The sequence below is a fragment of the Eurosta solidaginis genome, chromosome 5 (genome assembly GCF_040869045.1).
Source record: "Eurosta solidaginis isolate ZX-2024a chromosome 5, ASM4086904v1, whole genome shotgun sequence".
In the NCBI taxonomy this organism is placed as follows: Eukaryota; Metazoa; Arthropoda; class Insecta; order Diptera; family Tephritidae; genus Eurosta; species Eurosta solidaginis.
The window spans coordinates 20,907,436-20,922,721 of record NC_090323.1 but is presented as its reverse complement, the minus strand read 5'-3'; the positions used below and the strand labels follow the sequence as shown (position 1 = coordinate 20,922,721).

The following is a 15,286-nucleotide window of genomic DNA, read 5'->3' as shown; positions in this document are numbered from 1 at the left end:
TAATGGCTTAAGCAGATACAATACGTTACTTACTTGGCAGACAAGGACGAAAGTAGCAGCAGAGTTGGCAGTGCTTATTTTAATGGTAAATGCCAGAAAGGCAACGCTTCAGTTGTCGCATCCCTAAAAGTCCCATCACATAAGCAGTTTTTCATATAGATGCGTTTAACTCAATCTGATGCATTATGTGTAGATTGCACGTATTTTTACGGAGAACGGCAGATTGAGTGACACTGGCACCATCTGACATGAAAAGTAGCCAACTTCCAACTTTTATAGCAAGCAAAGCATAAGAAGAAGAATTCGACATTTGCTTTGGCTAAGGGTGCTTTCATATTTTGCAAGTGAAATTATTTTTTCCACTTGTTGGTGCTTTTAAAATATTTTTCACAGCTAAAAACTGCAATTTAACAAATGAATAGGACACAAAATATGTTACCAAGTATGTATATTTCTTGTATAGTGAGAATGTTTATAACAGTGCTTCGTGAAATTTTGTTTGTAAATTGGCAAGGCGAAATAAAATTCAATTGCCAAGTCTGAAGTTCCTTTATATTGATTTTGGCGATGTTACTGGAGTGCATAAGATTGCGTTGAATGCATCTATATGAAAACCTTTGTGGCTCGGCCATAATACTTTGTGAATTTTCTACTTGGCACACATCAGCGACGTCACATATCTTGCACTTTATTTACAAACATTTTTTTAGTACGCTGCTGTGGAAAATTGGTGCTTAAATTAAGCAATGCTATTAGTTCCCTTTTTTTTTAAGTGGAATCAACAATATTTATTGCTAAATAAAAGTAATCTCACTTTACGCCACGTACGTGCTGTCAGTGAAAATGGCGTACTTCGCAGCGGTGATGGATTGTACACTCAGAGAAAAGATCGTTCTAAAAGGAACGAAACAAGCTAAAAATTAAAAACATTCGTTGACAAAAGTCTGTTAAGTACGTTTTTTCTTAGCTCGTGACCGATGGGTTTGTTTCAAGAATAGTTTTCCCAAGCACACTGTTCGTTTTTTATGACCACTTTGGTATTGATGTGTGAAACTTCTGTGCGCATTTCAAGCACTACTAGGGCTTGAACTAAGATTTTTCGTTCTCACGCTTCGGGAACGCTTTTTGGTCGATTTAACAGTTTTTGGTCTCAATTCAAGAACGGTTTGTGCTTGATCATTGGTGGGAGGAAAGGAATTTTTTTAAATTATTAAAAGCCAAAAGGTTTGAAAAAACGCATAATATGCATCTATTTAAAATATTTCATAAAAAGTTTGAAAATTACCTGAATGGAACTGAACGAATAATAAGAGTTAAAAAAATAGAATATAAAAAAATTGTTTTAAAAAACTTCAGAGTTTGACGGTGATCGAACCCGCGCCACACGATCGCAAGCGCAACATCATTGTCGCTGGGCCACTGCAACTGCTTGATGAATATTGTATTTAACACCGTACCGTTTTTTTTTCTTGAACTTAATTTAAGAACAATGTTCTTAATTTAAGAACACCGTCTCATTAATAGTACATTTGTTCAAATTTCAAGAACAGCCGTTCTGTTTTCAATAAAATGGTTGTCAGTTCAAGAACAAGGTTGTTGTTTTGAGAACAGGTCGTTCGTTTTTCAAGAACAAAAAAGTAGGAACATGAAAAGATTGATTGAGTCCGGTGGTGCTGGATTTTAGAACGCCGTTTTTCTCTGAGTGTATATGCTGAGCCCATAAGTATGCAAGCGATTTGACCTTGGTGAAGGGAAAAAGCTAGAAGAGGGGAGAGCGTGCAGTGCGATCTCTTATCTTGATTCATAAATGCCCTCATTGCTCTTTGTCATTGCCATGTTTAAGCCGGAGACGTTGGTGCTTTATCGGTAACCGTATCGGTAACCTTATAACAGCTGATTCGACCAACCTTATGAGAATCAATGCAATCGATTATTGGTGCCGCTAAGGTCGTAACCGTATCGTAGCCAACCAATTGGGTTTTGGTTTACCGTCGTAACGATAAACAGCTGATTACGTTAGGGATACGGATACAGCGATACGATATACGGCACCAATGACTCCGGCTTTACTAACAATTGAAACAATAAAAAGTTAATGTTTATATTCGCTGAACTCTTATTATTAATTTTTTATTTTATAATTATGTTTGTATATATATATTTTTTTTTATTTTAACATAAATAGTAAGTGAGTGTTTATGCACATATTTTAAACATTTAAGTTTTTTGTATAATGTATTATGAGAGAATGCACTTATGAATATATTTATATAAATGTATTTATCTATGTAAGTTTGCTGGTTTTCTTTGTGAGTGAATGTATGTATGTATATCGATGAATGTATGTATATATATTTTTGTATTTCTGTATTATATTATAAGATTTTGTAAACTACAATACTAAAAATACATTTGCTCCTAAAATATATGCAGCTAAACAGGCTCTTAGTGTTTATAGTTTTGCACAAATTCAATAAAAAAATTACAAATTTATTGTATGCTTTGGTTTTTTTTTTTTGTATTATTCCCTTTTTTAGTTGTTAGTTTAGTTTTTTGTTTTTTCTTACTAACATTTTGCAACATAAATTTACATGTTGGTGTTTAAGGCACTGAAGCAGAAATGTGTGCAAAAAATTGTTTCTATTCCAGTTTTGTAGAATTTACGAAAAATATATATTTTTTTAGTGTGTGTGTCTGTATGTGTAATGTTTCTACATAAATTTGTACAAATGTATGTTATGTTTCTTTTTTGGCAAATTATAAGATAGATCTGCATTAATTACATATACTCTGTAGAAGACTAGCTCGGAACTAGAGGCGATCTAGACCATTTCAGGACAGTACTAATTCCAGTTCAACACCCAAATACCTATAATTATGGTAAGAAGTACACCAATACGTTTCTTACTCAAAGATTATCGATAACTGCATTGATTTTCTTTGTGTGTTTAACGATACAAATCGGAAATAATAATTATTTTTTTAGTGTTTTTTTTTTTCAATCGAAAATAATAGTTTGTTTGTTTATACGTATACAAATCGCTAAATAAGCACGTTGTTTTATTAAAAACCAACGAATTACACGCAAACATATCACCAGAAAAATGGGTACCGGTACGTATACGTAACATTTTTATTTTTTATTATTTGGCATAAGTAAAGCTAGATACATACAAACAAACAAGTGAAGCTTATATAAGCGTTTTAAAAATGTGTTTACGCTTCGAAAACTTTTGGTATCTGAACAAAAGGAAAAAATCCAACTTTCCGACCTAAATAAGAAAAAAAAAAAAAAATATTATTTATTTAATAATTTGGAAAAAATTTGAACAACGTGACATTAGGACGGACAGGCGACAGCTGTTCCGATTATACCTTGTAAAAATCTTCAAGCCTTTTCTCCCGGGAGTGGGATTTGAACCCGCTCACCTACGACGGTTGAAGTGTTACAAACGCATGCAGCGACGCCATGCCTTACTTGTTGTAAACTTTATCCCAATTGCCTTGTTTGCATTAAAAGCAATAAGGGCAACCCCCGCTTAATTCACAAAAAAAAAAAAAATTATTAGTTTTCTACCGGAAAAAAATAACTAAAAAAATTATTATTAAAAGCGATTTTTATAATAAAAATTATAACTGTTAGCATCCCTGCTTTCAGCCGTCCACTTAACTTAGCCAAAAAAAAATTTAAAGCTTTTGTGGAGAGGGCATCAGGAATTAAAAAAAAAAATACATTAACTTGGTTATTTGACATCAAAATTACAAAATCGATATTATGTTTAGACTTGAGAACCTCTACATTTATTTCTAATGTCCTTTTGAGCTTTTAAGTTGCTTCCAAAAGGTTTTGTCTGCCGAACCAATTGTAGCCCCTTAGAGTATGCTTCTCGGCTTACCCAACTAGGGAAAACCTTCTACGTTAAAACGACTTCAGAACACAAAAGGGCATTATAACCGGATTTTTCAGTACAAGTTTAAACTTCAGTTAAAGTTGACTGGAGCTTAAGCTTGCCACTTTGGTCGATTACATAAAATTTTACAGCTCAATTGAGTTAAAGCGGCCAAAAAATTAAGCTTAAACTCTAATAAACTTAAAATTAAGCTTTAAGTAGCACTGAAAAGCTGGGGCTAAAAGTAATCATTGAGCTTCATAAGTCCTATATAGTAACTATCTAGTCGGAGGTCAAATAGCCAAATTATAATAAAAAATTATAATAAAAAAACATTTTCGATTCTTTTTGCTAAAAAAGACTTTTTCCAAACCACCTCAATATGAGCTTCAAAGTAAGGGGCCGTCTTTTCCGACTTTTTTTGATTTTGATGACATTGATTGACTATGTAATTTGTCACCGCAGGCCGTTACATCGCAACTCACCCCAGCGGGTTAGGGGATCAGAATATACCCGCGGTAGGTATGCCTGTCGTAAAAGGCGACTAAAATACCAGATTCAAGGGGCTGTGTAGCGCAACCTTTCAGGTTGCCAGCGCAATATATAGCTTCTCCAAACCCAATTGTCAACCTCACCTATCCGCGGCGAATCCTGTTTCACTAACAGACGAGGCTCGGGCGACCCCAAGATCCTCATGGAACTTGGGGGTAAGGAGGGAGGGAATGGCCTGAAGAGCCTTCGGGGAGCAACCTTATCGCTACAACAACAACAACAACAATATCGCAACACGTATTTAATAAGTTAAATCTCGCATATTTATAAGACCAAGTTTACATTTAACAAGATTATCTTCATTTTCGTATTTAACATCTAATGGGTAATTAAATTACAAGATTTAATATATAAATTGTTCTCTTCGCTAATCTGTAATTATGAAAAAGTTTTAGAGATGCCGATTTTTGTCCTAGATGTTTACTCATCTCTAGGGTGTCATACCTAGACGGAGGCGAGAAAAAGCCATAAACAACACAGATTTGACTGCTACAAATCTACACCACTTCAAAATGGATATTAGAAGGAGTTAATTGGATTTTAAAACTATCAGTTAGAACTTTGAAAGCGTCATTCGAATTTCAGAATTTTTAATTTAATTTTAGAAAACGTGAATTGTTTTCTTCGCGAAGTAAATGGGTTTCATAAAATGTCAATAGAATTTAAAAAAATTAAAAATAAGTTATATTCCCACTGTCTGAATTTATATTTTCGAAAATCCAATTGCCTATTTTCCACTCCTTCAAATTGATTTTAAAAGACACAAATTGGATTGAAAACAGGGTCAAGGGGATCTTTACAAAGTTTTTTAAGATGCAATGGATATTGTCTTATGACGTTTTATTATATCCATTTGACAATACAAATGACGCTTTTAAAATTCTAATTGTCAGTTTCACATTCCAACTGACGCACATTCGAAAATCCAATTCACAATTTGAACTTTCCAAAATCCTTCTGAAAAAAAGTGTAGTTCCTAGGGATGGTAAATATGTGATCGCGTAGATTATCTATTTTAGATTTATTGTTATTGGTGCTTGTGGAAACAAGGTCTAAGTTGCCTTTATTTCCGCTAATTCTCAACCTCCTCATTTCGAATAGCTGCTTGTGGACCGATACAGAATTAAGCATGAAATGTTTAGCTCTAGATAGAACTGGTTTTATATTAAAGAGTTGCTTGTTTCGAAATTGTGTAGGTTTTTAAAATCGGTATTTTTAAATCTTGAAAAAATACGAAGAATCCCTTAATTAAAATACAATACATACACATAATTTATCAACACTAATTTGGTGCAAAAAAATCAAAAGGACGTAATAAAGGACGTTTGTTTTGGAAGCTTTAATAATTGTTTCGTCTTTTTATATGTAAGTGTGAATATATCGAGTGCTGAGTGGAATATCTCTACAGTCAGGTCGAAAACGCTCTAAATCAGCTTAAAATCAATACATTTTGACTTCAGCTGGGACTTTTATGAAAAAAATTCTGAAATAGGGCGTTGCTCAATCGAATTCTGAGATAGAACGTTTTTGAAGTAAATGTTGAAATACGATGTTTTTGAAAAATATTCTGAGATAGGGCGTTTTCGAACTGGCTGCCCAGATACGGTGATATTCCACTCAGCAGTCGATATATTTCGTTCTTAATTTCATGTTTACAATAAATTATATTTTTTTTTCAAGCAATCAACATATAACGGTTAATATGCATATAATGCTACATTTACATTGCACCAATTGTGTTGTTTTGAGTGAAAAATTCCAATCATTATATGTGACCTGGAATCATGAAACGACTCTATTGTGCGAAAACAAGTTTTCGAGAAAAAACGCGTTTAATGTTATTGTTTAGCTTGACTCTGTGTAGGGGCTGGCCGTGGTGAACGAATTTTGTAATTAAAGATTAATTAACTTCCCGAAAAGCTACAATCTTGAAACTTGGAATATATGTAGTTCAAAACCCGATGACAATGCAATAATAAGAAAAAAACTCCGATAGGTGGCGCATGGATCGAAATATTTCAAAAAATCGTATTTGTGGTCCGATTTGTCTTTAAATGCGATTTGTGAAAAAACTAAGAAAGTTAGAAAACTGCGCGTTATTCCATTGGAAAGAGCGTTAAATTTCTTATAAGAATCACTCAAAAAGTGAAGAACGGTATTTTCGCACAATAGGGTCGTTTAATGATTCCAGGTCACATATTATTTCATATTATCTATTTATATTTATGATCTCGTTTCATCGTACTATTATTGTTAAGTCATAGCAACCAAGTCTTATAGGAAAGATTGACCAAAATAGGACTGAGGCCAATTTAAACGGTTGAAAATTATTCATTTAAAGGTACACATTTTGCCAATGTTAATGTAGTATAACAAAGTGTATAAAATTGCATAAACTAGTTGATACTTAAACAAGAAAAACAAGTGTAATATTCCTACATGTTAGGTATGTATGAAAATGATATAATGTGAATACAAAGTTACTTGATTTTTGATATATTGTACTTGGTTAACGGTTAAAATAGGTGAGCAGAATATCGTGCAGCAAAGTTTTTTGACACACAAACTACACCAAGCACTTTTCTGCATACTTTCATTGCGCAACACAAGTGCTGGGTATCGAGATCTTTGTTATGGAGCATGGACTTTATTGGCAGGACTTCAGATTCGGAAAATGTATTATCGACCAGATCTTCACTATACGTCCAAATTCTGGGAGAGACTCACGATAAGCAAATCGAGAAGCATCATCTTTTTTGTCGGCTTTGGCAGGCAAAAAGTAGTTCCTTGACAGCTGCCATGCTTCCGTTCACTGCAAATGTTATAAGTCGACAACTACCAGCTCTAAGCCATTCGAAACCAAACGAGGTTTTGGACAAGGTGGCTTCCTATCCTGCGATTTATTCAACCTAATGCTGGCGTAGATAGTTCCAGCCACATACCAAAACGCAATGGTAAAATTATAAGGCCACGTAATTGCTGGAGTGATGATGATGCTATTGAAATCGTTCACCTTTAACGAGCACTAGACCAAATACTTGCTGTTATCAAAGCACCTTGGTAACCACACGTCAAATTTGACAGATATAAGGGTCTTTGTCTAGCTGGGCACCAGCAGACGAGCAGAGCAGTGAAAACAATGTCAGCTTAGGATCCAAACGCAGACTAACTCTGGCAAACGAGTGCTACCTTGGAACGAGCAGACAATTGAAGAGTAAAGTCCTCTCTTGACGAAAAAAAAATCACGCTCTAAAAGGCGCTCATCATAGCCATGCTAATGTGTGGCTCGGGACCATGGACGGTGTCAAAAAACGATGGTGTGGATGTTAGAGTCATCGAGAGCAAAGTTCTTCGGCAGATTTATGGCTCTGTTTGTAATGCCAACCTTAAATAATTGAGAACTTTTAAAGATGACCTATACGAGCTTTGCGCTGGTATGAACAAATAGCTTCGTTGGCTAGTACACCTTATGTGTTTATAAGAAGACGCTCCGGCTCAGAAATTATTCCTATACGCACCTATACTTGCAACCAGAGAGAAAGTTGGATACCTCAACTGAATTTGGAACGACAGATGGCGAAAGCCTTATAATATCAACCAGAATAGTTATAAGGAATATTTTTTGTTTGCTTAGCCGTTTTCACAGTGTGCCAAAAATATTCTTTCAAACATCAACCGTTTTTGAAATAATTTTTTTTTTAATATGCTCTAGTGACAATAAAATATTTGACTAAATATTTACATACATAAAAAAATATATAAAGAAAACTAAATTGAGTATGTATGTATGTATGTTTTTCATTTATTATTTATCACTATAGTTAATTACTTATTTAATATTCCATTATATTATAATAGCCAAAATACATATTTTATATGCTAAAACTATTTAACTTAAAATTAGTTAAAATATAAAAAATAAAATTCAATTAAAACTAAATTTTAAAACAAAATGGAATTCTTACATGCATAAGTATTTGTGTTGACATGTATGTACATTATTCATGGAATAATAGGCACGTAGCATAAGCAATTTTATTGCTTTCGAAATCGAAAATACATAAATATTATTATTATTATAAGTTATACAATTGTATATATAAAAAAATATTTTAAACAAAAAAAAAAATTTTTGATTGGTCCTCGCTTAAAAATATGTGTTTGTATGCATATATATACAACAAAATAAGAACTAGAAGTGCTAAATCTAAATAATAAGTTTTAAACAAACGATATTATTATATTATTATTCCTTAAATATTTTTTTTTTAATATGGATAGATAGAACATTAGTTTTTAAGGTGAAAAGTATGTTTAGAAACTAATTTAAAGTATCAAGAATAATGTATGTATTGAGAACCGGCTCTCTGAGTGTGACGTGACATTATCAAAACAGAGAAAAACACAACGCTTAACTACTGTTCATTATCTCGACATAAAGACTTTGAATTTGCTGTCAGCGTGACCTTTGTCTTGAGTTATTAGAGGTTCTCGAAAACGTTGCTTGCAAAGTAAATCTTCCGACGTAGCATCTGTCCGCGGAAAGATTTCACCTGCGCATTAATAGTATTACAAACCCATCCGTACAACATTAGCCCACATAGTCAGCCAAACTACTCTGTAAATATCCCTTCTATTCATAGACAGTAAGGTATTCCATGCTTCCTGGATAGCGCAGAAATCGCGTTGAAACACCATTGATAATGGCGGCAGTCTCTTGCAAATGAGCGTGAATGCGATAGTTGTACGAATTCCCGCTTCTACTCGACAGTTATTTTGAATCAGTCGGTAACAGATGTGTTATAGTATAGTTTTCGTACTGTGGCGAATGTTGACAACACTATGCTGTTAGTAAATAATCACGCAACAACAAAAACATAAAGCAGCCACACTTGTGTACATGTACACATTTAAGCTAGCAACACTTATGTACAAGGCAACAAAGATATATCTCACACACACAAATATGTAGTCATCAGCCGAAGTAGTTACTCACATATACACACGCATATGGGAGAGGCGTGAACTACAGATATACATGTATATAGTTGGTAACTAACCAAGCATGAGATACAAATGTTGGCGAAATTACTAGACCCTAGGAGAAATGGGTGAACGAAGAAACCGAGAGTATAAAAGCAGCGTAAGCTGAGTAATCAGTTTTGATTTAAGCACGCTATTGGTTGTGAAGTATAATTGTGAAGTACTACTCCCAAAGTAATTTAAATAAAGACCAGTTTGCAATACTGAATATTGGAGTGAGTTATTCAACAGTTAAGCCGAACGTTAGCCGAAGGTTGCAATAAGGGCACCCTAGAATGCTGTTCCGTTGAAAGAGATCTATCAGTGGCAAATTACAAATCACGTTGGGCTATAGTAGGCCTTCATCTAATCTGACATATGGACGCGACACAGGCAGCCTCTTCAAATTCAACTAACATCTTGTTCATGTAGTTCACTACGCTTACCTTTCAACACGCAAGTTATGTCTAAATTAAGTTCGGTCGAACAACGGCTTGGAATATCCAAACCTCAAACTCTAAGCTGACTATGTGCTCTCTATTAAGTATCCAGTTCAGTTAAGGTGTCAAAAGGGGTCTTTGGTATTTTGCACTATTAGAAAAATTTAGCTTTACACCTTTTTCAGTATCAGTTCAGAAAACTGAATAAGGCGTAGAGCTTACAAAGGTTAGATTAAAGCTTGGAATTCTCGCTGTCAGTCGCGAAGTACCGGGGGCGGGATTTGGGGACAAAACCCCCTCCGATATAGTAGTTTCGTAAAAAATTGATTTGATATACATTTCAATTTCAACGGAATCGAGAAATCTTTCGCACCATCGTCGAATCAATAATTTTCATCGGCAGGCAAGAAATAGCTTCAAGAGGACATCGTGATTCTGGTCCTATGTCCCTCGAGACACCTCCCCACAATGATGGTAACTTTAGATCTTTATTAAGATTTCGGATTAATGCTGGTGACCAAACATTGAAACAACATTTACTTCAAACTGCCACATTGAAAAATCGTGTCACATCATACACAAGTCCACGACGGAAAGACTAGATGCTGTGATCTGCTTCAAAGAAATGTTTGCTCCCATTTATTTCAGTTTAGAAAAAATTCATGACTGTGGAAACGCTGAAAGTTCTAGAAAAGCTTTCAGTTATCTACACAATTTGAAGACTGGATGATTCATTGTGGCAATGGTTGTTATTAACGAAATTTTTTCTTTGGCTCAACCATTAACCTCTTCAGGGAAAAAGTGTTGATCTTTCTGCAGCAGTTTCAGCGGATGATGATCTGGCTGATTTGTTGAAAGAAATAAGGGAAAAGGCTAAGTCAAAGTTCATAGAAATGTTTCTTGATGCTGAAGAATTAGCTGAATCTATCAGAGAGAAGATTGAAGTTCCTAGGATTGTGAGTCGTCAAAAAAATCGAGAAAACTACGAAAAAAGCTCAGCAGAAGAATATTTTCGCAAATTAATATTCATCCCTTCCATCGATCACTTCATATCTTCAGTGTCTAATAGATTCATCAAGCATAAAAACACATTATCCATTATTGAAAATGTCATTCCCGATAAATTGGTCAGAAAAGTAGGTGAAAACGTTTCTGAAACTGTCAAATGATAATGGATCAGTGGCCAGCACTTACTGGAACAGCGGTATCTATGGTGAAAAATGAAGTCCTACTATGGAGACAACGTTGGGTTGGAGGGAGAAGATCGCCCAAAGACATTCATCGACGCATTAAATCTTTGTAATGAGGAACTTTTTCAACACGTTTTCAAGTTTTTGAAGATTAGATCCACGTATCCAAAATTGGATAAGGAATTCAACCGGAGAAGGTAGGCTGAATGGACTTGCCCTATTAAGTATCAATAGAAATATTGATATCACAGTGGAAGAAGTCATTGGCCGATTCCCTCAAAAACAGAGGAAAATCAATTTGTAATTTTGCTTTTTACTATTAATTATTACAACAACATTTTTAATAAAGGGATCACTGGATAAATACAATACTATTTCCTCCCAATAACATTATTCCATACAATAAGTACTTATCATCACTTAACAAAATTTGAATTTTACCTGTAAATTACTGTTATTGTAAAATCAAAGAAAGAAAAAAATATCAATCGACTATGAGGGTTTTGACATAACGACAAAACAGTTAGAAAGCAGTTGTTTTAAAAACAAGAACTATAAAAAAGGGTTTATAAGGAAGACCATTAATGTTTAATCCTATAAGAAAAGTGTCAACGGCTTGTCAGTAGTGAGCTGTCATGAAGGCTTAGGTACCGATTTGACACGAATTCGTCAGTAGTTAGCTGTCATTAAAAGTTCTTTATTGACGAGTTTTCAAGTATTTAGTTGCTGCTTTGTCATGAACTTGTCATTAGTCACTTGTCATGAAAAAATTACATGCATCATTTTACTTATATAAAAACTTAAATATTATAAATCTAAGGATTTTAATTTTGACGTATTTTATTAAAAAAATGATTCAAGTTCTGTATGCTCAATTAATTAATTGCCTAATAATATACAACAAATACTTAATCATAAATACCGAGTAATGAGTACATATTTAAAGTAATTCTACTTGTGTGTATGTGTGTATTGTATGATTAAATACTATGACAAGATGTCTGACTTGTTGTACAATAATTTATCATAATGATTACTTAATAAACTGGTTTAATAAATATATATATATATATATATTTATAATAAATACAGGACATTTAATATATCGACAGCTGAGGGAAAGCTCGCACTATCTAGACCGCCGATCCGAAAACACATTATCTCAGCAAACTAATGAAGAGCGCCTTATCAAAAGAACTGTTGCAAAAACGCTTACTTTAGATATTCATTAATGAGAGCCAGCATAGGTTTCGAAATCGTCGTAAATAAACATAAGGCGCGATAGCTTCCGAAGAGATTTGAGGCGAACTTCTATTCCAATTTGCGTCGTGCTCCTCTTGATTTTTCCTACATATTGGCGGGATGGGAGCTACTTGTTTTATGCCGACTCCGAATGGCATCTGCAAGGCAGATGAGTTTTCACTGAGCGCTTTTCATGGCAGAAATACACTCGGAGTGCTTGCCAAACACTGCCGAGGGGCGACCCTGCATAGAAACATTTTCTTCTAATTGAAAGAAACTTGTTTCTAAAATTTTGATGCTGCTTTGCCCGGGGCGTGAACGCATGACCTTCGGTGTGGATGGCGGAGCACGCTACCTAACATCACACCACCGAGGCCGCCAGTCTTACCTCTTCATATGTTCAATACATTTTCAGCGGACTCACTACCGTTCAAGGTAATTCTGAGATAGGGTGGTTTTGAAAAAAAAAAAAAAATAAATAAATAACTGAGATAAAGTATTTTAGAACCAGTATTTTTGATAGCATGATCTTTCACTTAGTCTACCAATACGTAACTTTTTTGAGATGCTTGAACTAAATCGAATTGGAAATTTGCTTCCTAGATGCATTTGTTTGTTTTTGTTTCCTCTTATTTTTACTTGCTAATCCTTTTTATAGATGGAACTATGTATATCCTCATGCATAGTCCCTGAGCCTTCTTAGTTCATCAAATAAAATTGTACATTTTACTTAAACCATATCTACCGCACCATCCGCTTCGAAAGTGGGTATGGAAATGACGTCACTGCTTTTCTGCAAAAAATGCATGGGCTGGATATTGCATGACGTTGAGGCCAAGACATTTGTTGCTCGCGCTCTTGCTGTGATGTAGTTCTGCTTTTGTTGTTGCTGTTGTCGTTGCTCACGTCTTGGTCGCTGTGTTGACGGCGTTATTGTTGTTCGACGCTCAAGCTCCGCATTCTCCGCCTCGTCACTGCTGCTACTCGATGAGATATCTTCCTCACCCTCACTGTCAGTGCTAGTAGCATTCATGGCATCACTTTTTTGTGTTGCTTGCATTTGTTTGAGTACTTCATCAGGATTACTTTCCAGCGTTGAATGTTGGCTAGATGGCGAATGACTATACTCGGAAGTGTTCTCCTCATCCGAGACAACGGTCACATTGCGTTTATGAATGGGAATTTTCGGTGTGATTGGTATTTTATAGCAGCGACGTGCGCGCATGCCACGTCCAATAGGTAGACGTCCAATGCTGGGAATAAGGAAGAGACGAATAAACAAATTAAATAGAGCTCTTAGTTGTTTTAAAGAGCTTTGCAGCCTCATATTTCTACCTCCTTATCTCTTTTTTCCACCAACTTACCTTCTACGCCGCAAACTATAATTGTAATCTGTGTCCTCTTCACCCTCTTCATCCGACCAGCTATCATCGAAGAGATCTTCATTAGATTCAACATTTGCATTATTATGCGCCTGTGTCTGGCTCTCGGTCACCACTGGCTTGTCTAATGCAAGTTGCTGTTGTTGTTGTTGTTGTTGCTTTCGTCGCATGCTTCCACTCAATCTCGATGCCGTGCGCTCCATCGATCCTTCACGTTTGCGTTCCTGTGTATGGGTTAACGTGCTGCTGCCTCCGCTTGCAGTAACATGCTCATTGCCGTTATCAACTTGCAATCGTGTTGCGGGCTCTCCTTGATTACTCAAAGACGTTGTTGTTTGTATGCTTAAACGATTTTCGTTGATAAACTTTATCACTTTCTCACCCAGACGCTCGAGGTGTTCGTTGGAACTACAATAATTTGGTATATCAAGCCTTTCGTTGCTATTGATCACATCATCGATCTCGAGCTGATCCGGACTAGAGCATGCATCCTGCAATGTTACATCGGACGGTGTCATAGAGTTGCCATTCAAACTCATTGGCGTTGTTATTGCAGTCTCTGATGGCACATCGGTTTGCTGTTGTTGCTCCCGCAATAGTTGTGGTTGTTGTAGTTGTAATGGCTGTGATGTACTGCATTGTAATGCTGTTTGTGGCAACGCTAACTGACATTCTTGTATGCGTTCCATGCCATATAATACTTCGTATGATGGTAAACCCACGTCGGGACTAAGCGCCATAGAAATATCACGCATAGCACAACAACCATTTGGACTAATATCTGTCTCACTAATATCCATGGCATCAGTCTGAGTTTCTGTATCTACTAATTTTACATTCCTGCGATTTTCCGGTTCACTCTGGTAGCGCCGGTCCCGATTTGGACTGTATTTTGGCGCAGCAGCAAAACTACCCGAGCCTACACGTCGATGTCGACTCTTTTTCGGTTTTTGCGTTGTAACGCAATATGATTTAGTTTGATTTAAGCCAATTACCTGTGCATACAACATGGCCTTCAAGGGACTCTGTAAATGAGAAAAATTTTAGAAAATTTCCAATGATAAGAGCAAAAAAGTTCACTCGAGCCTAATTTGCGACTAAGAATTTGCCTGGTGCTAGTTTATCCCTACTTAATTAATGGTCTTCCTATGATAGTTGGGTCTACATGCTACAATGACGGGCAGAGATAACGTAAACGTCTTCCTTTGGTTGATATAGATTTTAGTCCTTTCGGTGCTCAAACCGAGAAATCCGCAGTATAACTTTCAAAATCCCTGAACCTCTCAACTTTCGCGGAAGAGTATTCCAAGAACTACTGTCGGCATCACAGCATGGCTATAGAAGGGCAAGTCAACCTAAACGGATATCTTTTCTTCTTGTTGGTTTTGGAATCTCCGTCGACTCTGTTTGAATTCTACTCTAGATTGTGGTAGTAATGACCTTCTGATAGATCTGGATGACACCAGTTGTGCAATGGTTTCCTAAGCATACGAACTTCATGACAATAACTGTCAGCTAGAGCTATCTGAACACGATTACTAAGATGACTAAGTTATCTGAGCCACTAA

At 35.6% G+C, this 15,286-nt stretch overlaps 1 protein-coding gene across 6 annotated transcripts in view; it reads right to left on the bottom strand.

The window, feature by feature from the left end:
- Positions 1 to 8,405: 8,405 nt before the first annotated feature.
- Positions 8,406 to 15,286, bottom strand: part of wnd (wallenda) — a 100,541-nt gene continuing 93,660 nt past the window's right edge. For all 6 annotated transcript variants that reach the window (XM_067788065.1, XM_067788060.1, XM_067788061.1 and 3 more), the window contains 2 exons: positions 13,701 to 14,743; positions 8,406 to 13,589 (listed from right to left, as the gene is read on the bottom strand). In XM_067788065.1, coding sequence (XP_067644166.1) covers positions 13,067 to 13,589; positions 13,701 to 14,743 — 1,566 coding nt within the window. In that variant the 3' untranslated portion in view covers positions 8,406 to 13,066. The remainder of the gene's footprint in view (positions 13,590 to 13,700; positions 14,744 to 15,286) is intronic.